Source organism: Tachypleus tridentatus, unplaced genomic scaffold, assembly GCF_004210375.1.
Source record: "Tachypleus tridentatus isolate NWPU-2018 unplaced genomic scaffold, ASM421037v1 Hic_cluster_2, whole genome shotgun sequence".
Classification (NCBI taxonomy): domain Eukaryota; kingdom Metazoa; phylum Arthropoda; class Merostomata; order Xiphosura; family Limulidae; genus Tachypleus; species Tachypleus tridentatus.
In genome coordinates, this window is record NW_027467782.1 from 12,319,773 (window position 1) to 12,333,989 (window position 14,217).

Genomic DNA, 14,217 nt, shown 5'->3' on the forward strand with positions numbered 1-14,217 from the left:
ACCCCCGTTGCTAGGGACATTTCCTACACTGAATACACCCCGTTGCTCAGGACATTTCCTCCACTGCTTACCCCAGTTGCCAAGGACATTAAACCCACTGCTTACCCCGTTGCTAGGGACATTTCCGACTCTGCTTAACAACGTTGTTAGGAACGTTTCAGACACTGCTTACCCCTTTGCAAAGACATTTCCCACTGCTTACTCCCCATTGCTGGGACATTTCTCACAGTGCTTTCTCCCGTTGCTAGGGACATTTCCCAACTGTTTACAACCCTAGGCGACGGACATTTCCCCTACTCTTTACCACCCGTAGCTAGGGACATTTCCATTTGAAAACAACTCGTTGCTAGGGAAATTTCCCCTACTGCTTATCCTCGTTGCTAAGGACATTTCCTCCGCTGTTTACCTTTATTCCGAGGGACATTTCGGACATTGCTTACCCCGTTGTTAGGAACATTTCGGACAATGCTTGCTTACGTTTCTAGGGACATTTCCGACACAACTTACCACCCGTTCCGAGAGATATTTCCCCAACTACTTATTCCGTTGTTAAGGATCATTATCCCGCATTTTACCCCGTTACTAGGGACATTTCGTAAACTGCTTACCTCCATTGCTAAGGACATTTCCACCACTGTTTACTTCAGGTGCCAAGCACATTAAACTCACTGCTTACCACGTTGTTAGGAACATTTCAAACACTGTTTGCTCACTTTGCTAGGGACATTTCCCGCACTGTTTACCCCATTGCTAAGGACATTTCCCCATTGCTTATCACCGTTGCTGGGTATATTTACCCCACTTTTAATTCCATTGCTACGGACCTTTTCCCTACTGATTACTTCCGTTGCTAGGGACATTTTCCACTCTTTAACACCCGTTGCTATGGACATTTCCCCCACTGTTTAATCCCCGTTGCCCGTGACATTTCCATCTGAAAACAACTCGTTCCTGGAAAAATTTCCACACTACTTACCCCTGTTGATAAGAACATTTCCCCGCTGCTTACCTTCGTTGCTACGGATATTTCTCTAACTGTTTTCACACGTTTCTAGGGACTTTTCCCTTACTGCTATACACCCGTTTATATGGACATTTTCCCCACTGTTTAACTCCGTTGCTAGGGACATTTCACACTGAATACATCTCATTGCTAGGGAAATTTCCCCCACTGCTTACCCCCATTGCTAGGGACATTTCCCACTGCTTACTTCCTGTTGCTATGGATATTTCCCCAATGCTTACTCCCGTTGCTAGGGACATTTTCCACTCTTTAACACTCGTTGCTATGGACATTTCCCCCACTGTTTAATCCCCGTTGCCCGTGACATTTCCATCTGAAAACAGCTCGTTCCTGGAAAAATTTCCACACTACTTACCCCTGTTGATAAGAACATTTCCCCCGCTGCTTACCTTCGTTGCTAGGGACATTTTGGACACTGCTTACCCCTGTTGCTAGGGTTATTTTCCCCATGGCTTATCCCCATTGCTAAAGACATATCCGACACTGCTTACTTCCTGTTCCTAGGGACATTTCCTTCACTGTCTACCCTTGCTGCTAGGGACATTTCGGACTCTTCTTACCCCTGTTGCTAGGGAAATTTGCGACACTGCTTTTCCGTTGGTCGGGACATTCTTCCCTCTGCTTACCCCCGTTGCTAAAGACGTTTTTCCCACTTCTTATCCCCGTTGAGAGGGACATTGCCTCTACTGTTTACTTTCGTTGTTAGGGACATTTCCCCATCGAATACCCCCGTTGCTAGGGTTATTTCCCTCAATGCTTAACCCATTTGCAAGAAACATTTCCTCTACTCTTTACCTCCGTTGTTAGGGACATTTCCCCACTTAATGCACCGCGTTGCTAGGGACATTTCCTTTACTGCTTACCCCATGTTGCTAAGGACATTTCTAGTAAAGCTTATCCCCCGTTGCTGGACACATATACACAACTGCTTACGCCGTTTCTACAAAACCTTTTACACTGCTTACCCCTGTTGCTAGTGATATTTCCGACACTGCTTACCACCCGATGCTCGGGACATTCCTCCACTGCCTACCCCTGTTGCTAGGAGCATTTCCTTTACTGCTTACCGCCGTTGCTAAAATATTTACCCCACTTTTAACCCTGTTGCAAGGGAACTTTTCCCCACTGATGACCACCGTTCCTAGGGACATTTCCCCCACTGCTTACACACGTTGCTACGGATATTTTTCTAACTGTTTTTCACACGTTTCTAGGGACTTTTACCTTACTGCTTTCCACCCGTTTATATGGACATTTTCCCCACTGTTTAACTCCGTTGCTAGGGACATTTCACACTGAATACATCTCATTGCTAGGGAAATTTCCCCCACTGCTTACCCCCGTTGCTAGGAACATTTACCCCTCTTCTTACTCCCGTTCCTAGGCACATTTCTCTTACTGCTAACCATCGGTTTCTAGGGACACTTTCCCCATTTCTTACTTCCATTGGTGAGACATTTCCCCACTGCTTAACCCAGTTGCTATGGTCACTTCCCCTACTATTTAACTCCATTGCTAAGGACACTTCCCCCACTTAATACACCCCTTTACTAGGAATATTTCCCCTACTGCTTACGCCCGTTGCTGGGATATTTACCCCAATATTTCACCAATTCCTGGGATCCTTTTCACCACTGATTACCTCTGTTGCTACGGACATTTCCCCTACTGCCTTCCTCACGTTGCAAAGGACATTTCCCCCTCTGCTTAACCCCGTTCCTAGGGAAATTTCCCACACTGCTCACCCCCGTTGCAAAGGACATTTCCAAGGCTGTTTACCACTGTTGCTAGGAACATTTCCCCCACTGTTTACCCCCTGTTTCTAGGGACATTTCTATCTGAAAACAACTCGTTGCTAGAAACTTTCCCACACTTGTTATCCTTGTTGCTAAGGGCATTTGCCCCACTGCTTACACCCGTTGCTAGGGACATTTCGGACACTGCTTAATCCGTTACTAGGGACATTTCCCACACTTCTTACCCCGTTGCTAGGGACGTTTCCACCACTGTTTATCCCCGGTTCTAGTGACATATCTTCCACTGCTTTTCCCCCGTTGCTAGGGACATTTCTTCCACTGCTTACCCTACGTTTATAGGGGCATTTCACCCAATGCTTACCCCTGTTGCTAGGGACATTTCCCCTACTTTTTTCCCCATTGCTAGGGACATTTCCTTCACTTATTACCCCCGTTTCTAGGGACACTTCCGCCATTGCATTCCCCTATTGCTAGGGACATTTACCTCATTGTTTACCTCCGTTGCTAAGGACATTTCCTACACTGAATGCACCCCGTTGCTAAGGACATTTTTTCTGTTGCTTACCTTGTTGCTACGGACATTTTGGACACAGATTACTCCTGTTGCTAGGGGCATTTCCAACACTGCTTACCATGATTGCTAGGGTCATTTCCAACACTGCTTACCATGATTGCTAGGGTCATTTCTCCCACTGCTTAACCCAGTTGCTAAGGACACTTCCCCTACTGTTTAACTCCGTTGCTAGGACATTTCCCCCATTGAATACACCCCGTTGGTAGAAATATTTCCCCTACTGCTTACTCATGTTGCTAAGGATATTTACCCCAATATTTCCCCAATTGCTTGGGTCCTTTTCATGTTGCTAAGGGCATTTCCCCCTCTTCTTAACCCGTTGCTACGGACATTTCCCCTACTGTTTAACTCCGTTGCTGGGACATTTCTCCCATTGAATACACCCGTTGCTAGAAATATTTCCCCTACTGCTTACTCATGTTGCTAGGGATATTTACCCCAATATTTCCCCAATTGCTTGGGTCCTTTTCACCACTGATTACCTGTGTTGCTAAGGGCATTTCCCTCTTCTTAACCCGTTGCTACGGACATTTCCCCTACTGCTTTCCTCAAGTTGCTAGAGACATTTCCTTACTGTTTACCTCTATTGCTAGGGACATTTCCAACTGAATACACCCCGTTCCTAGGGAATTTTCCCACACTGCTCACCCCCGTTGCAAAGGACATTTCCCACACTGTTTACACCTGTTGCTAGGGACATTTCCCTTACTGTTTACCCCCCGTTGCTAGGGACATTTCTATTTGAAAACAACTCGTTGCTAGGAAAATTTCCCACACTGCTTACCCTTATTGCTAAGGTCATTTCCCCCACTGCTTACCCCCGTTTCTAAGGACATTTCGGACATTGCTTACCCCCGTTGCTAGGGAAATTTCCGATACTGCTTACATCCGATGCTGGTGACATTTCTCCCAATGAATACATCCTGTTGCTAAGGACATTACCCACTGCTTCCCTCAGTTGCAAAGGATATAAAACCCACTGCTTACCCCCAATGATAGGGACATTTCAACCACTACTTATCCCCGTTCCTAGGGACATTTTCCACTACTTATCCCCGTTCCTAGGGACTTTTTCCACTGCTTACCCCCTTTCCTAGGGACATTTCCTCCACTGTTTACACACGTTACTAGGGACATTTCTGACATTTTTACACCTGTTGCTAGGGACATTTCCAACACTGCTTACACCCCGTTGTTAGGGACGTTTTCCCCCGGCTTACCCCACGTTGCTAAAGACATTTCTCCGACTGTTTACCCCTTGTTGCTAGGGACATTTACCACACTGCTTACCCCGTTGCTAGAAAAACTTTTCCACTGCTTACCCCAGTTGCTAGGGACATTCCCAAAACTGCTTTCCACAATTGCCAAAACATTAAACCCACTTCTTACCCCGATGCTAGGGATATTTCGAACACTACTTACTCTCTTTGCTAGCGACATTTTCCACACTGTTTTCCCCCCGTTGATAAAGACATTTTCACTATTGCTTACCCACTATTGCTAATGACATTTACCCCACTGCTTACACCTATTGCTAGGAAAATTTTAGACACTGCTTATCCCGATGATAGGGACATTTCCGACGCTGCTTACCACCCTTTGCTAGAAACCCTGCTTACCCCCCGTTTCTAGAGACATTTACCTCACTGTTTACACCCATTGCAAAAGAAATTTTCCCCACTGCTTACCCACGTTGCTAGGGACATTTCGGACATTTCTTTCCCCATTGCTAGGGACATTTCGGACACTACTTACCCCCGTTGCTAGGGACAATTCAAATGGTGCTTTACCTTGTTGCTAAGGACATTCCCCACTGTTTACCACCCGTTGCTAGGGACATTTCCCCCACTTCTTACGCCCATTGCTAAGGAGATTTCCGACACTGCTTACCCCCAATGACAGGGACATATCCACTACTGCTTAACCCTGTTGCTAGAGACATTTACCCCACTGCTTACCCTCGTTGCTAGGGAAATTTCAGACACTGCTTACATCCCTTTGCTGGGGACCCTGATTTCCCCGTTTCTAGAGACATTCTCTCTCTGTTCACACCCGTTGCTGGGAAATGTTTCCCCACTGCTTACCCACGTTGCTAGAAACATTTTCGCCACTACTTTCCTCCGTTGATAGGGACAATTCAAATAGTGCTTAACCCTGTTGCTAAGGACATTCCCCTATGTTTAACACCCGTTGCTGGGGTCATTTTTCCCACTGTTTACACCCGTTGCTAGGGACATTTCCACTGCTTACTCCCCGTTGCTATAGACATTACCCCATTGTTTACCCACATTGCTAATGATATTTCCACCACTGCTTGCCACCAGTTGTTAAAGAAATTTCCCACACTGCTTACCCCCGTTTCTAGGGACATTTCCACCACTGCTTACACTTATTGCTAGGGACATTTCCCTAAATGCCTACCACCATTGCAGGGGACACTTCGGACACTGCTACCCTTGTTCCCAGTAATATTTCTGACACTGCTTACCCCCGTTCCTAAGGTCATTTCCTCAACTGTTTACCTCCGTTGCTAGGATCATTTCTCCCACTGAATACACCCTGTTATCAGGGACATTTCACCTACTGCTTACCACCATTGCTAGGGACATTTTGGACACTTCTCACACCGTTACTAGTGACATTACCGACACTGCTTACCACCCGTTGCTAGGGATATTTCCCCACTGCCTACGCCTGTTTCTAGGAGCATTTCCGACACTTCTAACCCCCGTTGCTAGGGACATTTCCCCCACTGTTTACCCTCATTGCTAGGGACATGTCCCCTACTGCTTTCCCCCAATTGCTTGGGACATTTTCCTTACTACTTACCCCACATTGCTGGGAAAAATTCTTATACTGTTTACCCCCGTATCTAGGGTCATTTTTCCCACTGCTCACCTCCCGTTGCTCGGGACATTTCTTTCACAGTTTACCCACATTGCTAAGGACATTTCCCCACTGATTAACACCGATGCTAGGTACATTTCGTACATTGCTTAACCTCGTTGCTAGTAACATTTCCGACACTGCTTACCACCCATTGCTAGAAACATTTCCCCACTGAACACACCCCATTGCTAAGGACATTTCTCCCACTGCTTACCTCGTTGCTAGGGACATTTATCTTACTGTTTACCTCTGTTGCTAGAGACATTTCCCCCACTGAATACACCTCATTGCTAAGGACATTTTCCCCACTGCTTACTCCAGTTGCCAAGGACATTAAACCCACTGCTTACCCTGTTGCTGGGGCATTTCCCCACTGCTTATACGACGTTGTTAGGGCATTTCACCCAATGCTTACCCCTATTGCTAGGGACTTCCTCTACTGGTTTCCCCATTGCTAGGCACATTTCCTTCACTTCTTACCCCCGTTGCTAAGGACACTTCCCCCATTGCATTTCCCCGTTGCTAGGGACACTTACCTCATTGTTTAACTCCGTTGCTAAGAACATTTCCTACACTGAATACACCCCATTGCTAAGGACATTTCTTACACTGAATACACCCCGTTGCTAAGGACATTTTTTCCATTGCTTACACCAGTTGCCAAGGACATTAAACCCACTGCTTACCCCGTTGCTACGGACATTTTGGACACAGCTTAGTCCTGTTGCTAGGGACATTTCCAACACTGCTTACACCCATTGCTAGGGTCATTTCCCCCAATGCTTAACCCAGTTGCTAAAAACACTTCTCCTAGTGTTTAACTCCGTTGCTAGGGACATTTCCCCCACTGAATACACCCTGTTGCTAGAAATATTTCCCCTGCTGCTTACTCCCGTTGCTAGGGATATGTACCCAAATATTTTCTTAATTGCTAGGGTCTTTTTCACCACTGATTACCTCTGTTGCTAAGGGAATTTCCCCCTCTACTTAACCCTGTTGCTACGGACATTTCCCCTACTGCTTTCCCCATGTTGCTAGGGACATTACCCTTACTGCTTACCACCTGTTGCTAGGGACAATTCCCCTACTGCTTTCCCCAAGTTGCTAGACATTTCCCTTATTGCTTACCATCTGTTGCTAGGGACATTTCTTCACTGTTTTTCTCTATTGCTAGGGACATTTCCTTTATTGCTTACCCCCGTTGCTAAGGACATTTCGGACACTGCTTACCCCTGTTGCTAGGGAAATTTCCGATACTGCTTACACCTGATGCTAGGGATATTTCCCCCACTGAATAGATCCCGTTGCCAAGGACATTTCCCCAATGCTTACCTTAGTTGCTAAGGGCATGAAACCCACTGCTTACCCCACGATGCTAGGGACATTTTCGACACTGTTTTCCCCCATTGAAAGAGACATTTCCACACCTGCTTACCCCCATTGTTAGGGGCATTTACCCCACTGCTTACCACCCTTTGCTAGGGACCCTGCTTACCCCCCGTTTAAAGGGACATTTCCCTCACTGTTTACACTCGTTGCTAGGGAAATTTCCCACACTGCTTACCCTCGTTGCTAAGGACATTTCCCACACTGTTTACCGCCGTTGCTATGTACATTTTGGGCACTGCTTACACATGTTGCTCTTGAAATTTCCGACACTGCTTACACCCGATGCTAGGGACAATTCCCCCAATGAATACATCTCGTTGCTAAGGACATTTCCCCCCACTGCTTATTTTAGTTGCCCAGAACATTTAACCCACTGCTTACCTCAGTTGCTTAGGGCATTAAATCCACTCCTTACCCTCGTTGTTAGGGACATTTCGGACACTGCTAATTCCCCGTTGCTTGAGACATTTCCTTTACTGTTTACCCCCGTTGCTAGGAATATTTCTGACACTTCTTACTCCCGTTGGTTGGGACATTTTCGAAACTGCTTCTTTTTTTTGTTGAGAGGGACATTTCAGACACTACTTACGGCAGTTGCTGGGAAAATGTACCCAGTGCTTACCCCCGTTGCTAGGGACATTTCCCCCACTGTTTACCACACGTTGTTAGGGACATTCCCCCACTGTTTATCCCCATTGCTAGGGTCATTTCCCACTGCTTACTTCCCATTACTAGGGACATTTCCCCCACGGTTTACCCCCGTTCTTAGGGACATTTCCATCTGAAAACAACTTGTTGCTGAGGCAATTTCTTCCACTGCTTACCCTCGTTGCAAAGGACATTTACCCCATTGCTTTATTCCGTTACCAGGGACATTTCGGACACTCCTTACTCCTGTTGCTAGGGACATTTCCGACACTGTTTACCCCGTTGCTAAGGACATTTCCCTATTGTTATCACCATTGCTAGGGGGGACATATCTTCTACTGTCTACCCCCGTTGCTACGGACATTTCTATACTGCTTTCCACACGTTGCTAGGGACATTTCCCTTACTGGTTACCACCTGTTGCTCACGTGGAAACCCCCTGTTTACCTTCGTTGCAACGGACATTTCCCACAGAATACAACCCGTTGCTTGGGATATTTCCTTCACTACTTATTTCCATAACTAAGGACATTTTGGACACTGCTTACCCCCGTTGCTAGGGTCATTTCCCCTCTGAATACATACCGTTGCTAAGGACATTTCCCCTACTGCTTACCTCAGTTGTCAAAGACATTAAACCCACTGCTTTTCTCTGTTGTTAGGGATATTTCGGAAACTGCTTATTCCCGTTGGTAGGAACATTTTTGACACTGCTTATACACCGTTGCAGGTGACATTTTTCCCCCTACTTACTCCCGTTGATAGCGACATTTCTCACTGCTTACACCTCATTCATAAAAACATTTTCTTCTCTGTTGCTAATGAAATTTTAGACACTGCTTACACACCGTTTCTAGAGACATTTCCCTCACTGTTTACACTCGTTGCTAGGGACATTTTCCCCACTGCTTACCCACGTTGCTAGGGACATTTTGGACACTGCTTACCCCCGTTGCTAAAGATATTTTCGTCACTACTTACACCCTTTGCTAGGGACATTTCCCTACTGTTTACCACCCGTTGTTAGAGACATTTACCCCACTGTTTACCTCAGTTGCTAGGGATATTTCATACTGAATACATCCCGTTGCTGGGAAATTTCCTCCACTGCTCACTCCCGTTGGAAATGACATTTCCCCCACATCTTACCCCCGTTGCTAGGAACATTTCAGACACTGCTTAACCCTGTTGATAGGGACAGTTCACCCACTGAATACATCCCATTGCTAAGGACATTTCCTACACTGCTTACCCCACCTGCCAAGGACATTAAACCCACTGCTTACTTCCGTTGTAATGGATATTTCAAACACTGCTAACTCCCCGATGGTAGAAACATTTTTTATACTGCTTATACCCCGTTGCTTGGGACATTTCCCAAACTACTTACCCCGTTGCTAGGGACATTTACCCTAATTGCTCTCCACTGTTTATCCCAGTTGCAAGGGAAATTTTAAACACTGCTTACCCTAATTGCTAGGGACATTTCCGACACTGTTTACCCCGTTGCTAAGAACATTTCCCTATTGCTTATCACCGTTGCTAGTGACATTTCGGACACTACATACCCCCGTTTCTAGGGACATTTCTCTACTGTTTACCCCGTTTCTTGTGTCATTTCTCCCAATGCTTACCCCTGTTGCTACGGATATTTACCCCTCTGCTTACCCCATTGATCGGGACATTTCCTTCTCTCTTTACCCCGTTGCTAAGGACATTTTCCCATTTATTAACACCTTTTCTAGAGATTTTGACTCTGCTTACTCCCGTTGGTTGGGTCATTTTCGACACTGCTCACCCCGTTTCTTGCGACATTTCCCCAGTTCTTACCCCGTTGCTAGAGATATTCTTCCCACTTCTTTCACCCGTTGCTAGAGACATTTCCCCAACTGCTTAACCCCATTGCTAAAACATTTCCCTACTGTTTACCTCATTTGCTACGGACATTTCCCCACTGATTACACCCAGTTAATAGGGTCCTTTCCCACTGGTTACCCCCGTTGCTAGGGAAAGTTCCCTACTGCTTACCCCGTTGCTAGAAACATTTCCTCAACTACTAACCCTATTACTAATGACATTTTGGATACTGCTTACCCCGTTGCTAGGGACATTTCCGATACTGCTCTACCCCATTACTAGGGTCATTTCCCACACTGAATAAATCCCATTGCTAAGGACATTTCCCTCAATGCTTACCTCCGATGTTAGGGATATTTCGGACACTGCATTCTCCTGTTGGTAGGGTCATTTTCGATACTGATTATATCACGTTGCTGGGGACCTTTTCCCCACTACTTACCACCATTGCTAAGAACCTTTCCCCCACTGTATACCACCCGTTGCTAGGGACATTTTCCCCACTGTTTACCCCATTCCTAGCGACATTTCCCCACTGCATACCCACATTGCTCGTGACATTTCCCCCACTGCTTACCACCCGTTGTTAAGGACAACAAATTTTCTTCACTGCTTACACTTCCTCTCTAGGGACATTTCCTCCATTGTTTACTTCGTTGCTTCGGACATTTCTCCCACTGCTTACCCCCGTTGATAAGGAGATTTTTCCTTCTTCTTTCCCTTGTTGCTAGGGACATTTGGACACTGATTACCCCCGTTTCTAGGACATTTCCCTCACTGATTAACCCCATTCATAAAGACATTTCCCCCACTGCTTAACCCCATTCCTAAGGACATTTTATCAACTGTTACCTCCGTTTCTAGGTTCCTTTCCCCCACTGAATACACGCCATTGCCAGGGACATTTCTCCTACTGCTTACCCCGTTGATAGTGACATTTACCTTACACTTACCTCCATTGCTAAGGACATTTCCCAACTGCTTTTCACCGTTGCGAAGGACATTTCTCCCACTGCTTACCTCTGTTGCCAAGGGCATTAAACCCACTGCTTACCTCCGTTGTTAGGGACATCTTGGACATTGCTTTTTCCCGTTGGTAAGAAAATTTTCGACACAGCTTAAACCCCGTTGCTGGGGACATTTCCCCACTACTTTCTCTCCCGTTGCTAGGGACATTTCTCACTGCTTACCCCCATTGGTATAGAAATTTTAGACACTGCTTACCCCCGTTGCTAGGGAAATCTCCGACACTGCTTATCACACGTTGCTAGGAACATTTCCCACACTTCTTAACCCCATTGCTAGGGACATTTCCCCAACTGCTTACCAACCTTTGCTAGAAACACTGCTTACCCCCGTTTCTAGAGACATTTCCCTCACTGCTTACACCTGTTTCTAGGGAAATTTTCCCCACTGCTTACACCCATTGATAGGAACATTTTCGACACTACTTACTTCCATTGCTAGGGAAATTTCCCCTACTGTTTACGACCCGTTGCTAGGGACATTTCATACTGAATACATCTCGTTGCTCGGGAACTTTCCCCCACTGCTTACCCTCGTTGCAAAGGACATTTCCCCCACTGCTTACCCCTGTTGCTAGGGACATTTCACCCACTGAATACATCCCATTGCTAAGGACATTTCCCCCACTGCTTACCTCAGTCGCCAAGGACATTAAACCCACTGCTTACCTCCGTTGTTAGGGATATTTCAAACACTGCTTACTCCAGGTGGTAGGGACATTTTCGACAATGCTTATACCCCGTTGCTGGGGACATTTCCCCCACTGTATAAGCACATTGTTCGTGACATTTCCCCAACTGCTTACCCCATTTGCTAGGGACATTTCCGACACTGCTTACCTTCGTTGCTAGGGACATTTCCGACACTGCTTATCCTGTTCCTTGGGTAATTTTCCGCACTCTTTACCCCATTGCTAAGGACATTTCCCCATTGCTTATCACCATTGCTAATGACATTTCGGACACCGCTTACTTCCTTTTCTAGGGACATTTCACCTACTGTTTATCCCTGTTGCTAGGGCACTTTTCCCTCTGCTTTCCCCCTTTGCTAGGGACATCTCCCCACTGCTTACCTCACGTTGCTTGTGTCATTTCTCCCAATGCTTACCCCTGTTGCTAGGGACATTTTTCCCACTGCTTACTCCCGTTGCTCGGGACATTTCCCCCACTGTTTACAACGTTGCTAAGGATATTTCCATATTGCTTATCACAGTTGCTATGGACATTTCCGACGCTGCTTACCCACGTTGCTAGGGACATTTACTTTACTTTTTACCCCCGTTGCTACGGACATTTTCTATACTGCTTTACCAACGTTGCTAGGGACATTTCCCTTGCTGCTTACCACCTGTTACTAGGGACATTTCCCCACTGTTTACGCCTGTTGCAAGGGACATTTCCCACTAAATACAACCCATTGCTAGTGAAATTTCCCCCACTGCTTACACCCGTTGCTAAGGACATTTTCCCCACTTCTTATCCCCGTAACTAGGACATTTGGACACGGCTTACCCCGTTGCTAGGGACATTTCCGACACTTCTTACTTTCGTTGCTAGGGTCATTTCCCCCACTAAATACATTCCATTGCTTAGGACATTTCCCCCACTGCTTACCTCAGTTGTCAAAATCATTAAACCCACTGCTTACCTCTGTTGTTAGGGATATTTCGGACACTACTTACTCCCGTTGCTGGGGACATTTCCCCACTACTTACCCCGTTGCTAGGGACATTTCCCACTGCTTACCCCTGTTAAAAGGAACATTTCCTTCACTGTTTACCCCTGTTGCTAAGGAAATTTTAGACACTGCATCCCCCGTTTCTAGAGACATTTCCCTCACTGTTTACATCTGTTACTAGGAAAATTTTCCCCACTTCTTACCCACCTTGCTAGGGACATTTTGAACAGTGCTTACCCCGTTGCTAGGGACAATTCACCCAGTGCTTACCCCGATGCTAGGGACATTTCCCTTACTGTTTACCACCCGTTGCTAGGGACATTTCCCCCACTGTTTGCCTTTGTTGCTAGGGACATCACATAGTGAGTACATCCCGTTGCTAGGAACATTTCCCCTACTGCTTACCCCCGTTGCGAAGGACATTTCCCCCACTGCATACCCCTGTTGCTAGGGACATTTCAGACACTGCTCACCCCCATTGCTAGATACATTTTCCCAACTGCTTACCCCGGTGGTTAGGGACATTTTTCCCACTGAATAAACCCCATTTATAAGGACATTTTCCTTTTGCTTATCACCGTTGCTAGGGACATTTCCCCTACTGTTTACCCTCGTTGCTAGGGGCATTTCACCCAATGCTTACCCCTGTTCCTAGGGACATTTACGTCACTGCTTAGCTCATGTTGTTTGTGTCTTTTCACCCAATGTTTACCCATGTTGCTAGGGTCATTTCCCCCACTACTTACCCCACGTTGCTTGTGTCATTTCACTTAATGCTTTTCCTTGTTGATAGGGACATTTCCCCCACTGCTTACCCCACGTTGCTTGTGTCATTTCACCTAATGCTTTTCCTTGTTGATAGGGACATTTCCCCCACTGCTTACCCCCGTTGCAAGGGACAATTCCCTCTGTGTTTACCTCCGTTGCTAAGTACATTTCCCCACTGAGTGACACTGATGCTAGGGACATTTCGGACACTGCTTTTCCCCATTGCTAGGTACATTTCCCCAACTGCTTACTCCCCGTTTATAGAAACATTTCCTCCACTGTTTACCCTCTTTGCTTCGGAAATTTTCCGTATTGCTAGGAACATTTCGGATACTGCTTACCCCGTTGCTAGGAACAATTCACCCAATGCTTACCCCGGTGGTTAGGGACATTTTTCCCACTGAATACACCCCATTTATAAGGACATTTCCCTTTTTCTTATCACCGTTGCTAGGGACATTTCCTTTACTGTTTATCCATGTTGCTAGGAACATTTTCCTTACTACTTATCAACTGTTGCTAAGGGCATTTCCCCACTGTTTACCTCCGTTGCTAGGGACATTTTCTAGTAATACACCCTGTTGCTGGGAAATTTCCCCACTGAAAAC

At 46.2% G+C, this 14,217-nt stretch overlaps 1 protein-coding gene across 1 annotated transcript in view; it reads right to left on the bottom strand.

Moving 5' to 3' along the window:
• The window catches only part of LOC143243294 (uncharacterized), a 42,949-nt gene extending 32,886 nt beyond the window's left edge, over positions 1-10,063 (bottom strand). Inside the window, exon 1 of the mRNA XM_076487145.1 lies at positions 9,916-10,063. Coding sequence (XP_076343260.1) covers positions 9,916-10,063 — 148 coding nt within the window. The remainder of the gene's footprint in view (positions 1-9,915) is intronic.
• Positions 10,064-14,217: the final 4,154 nt, after the last annotated feature.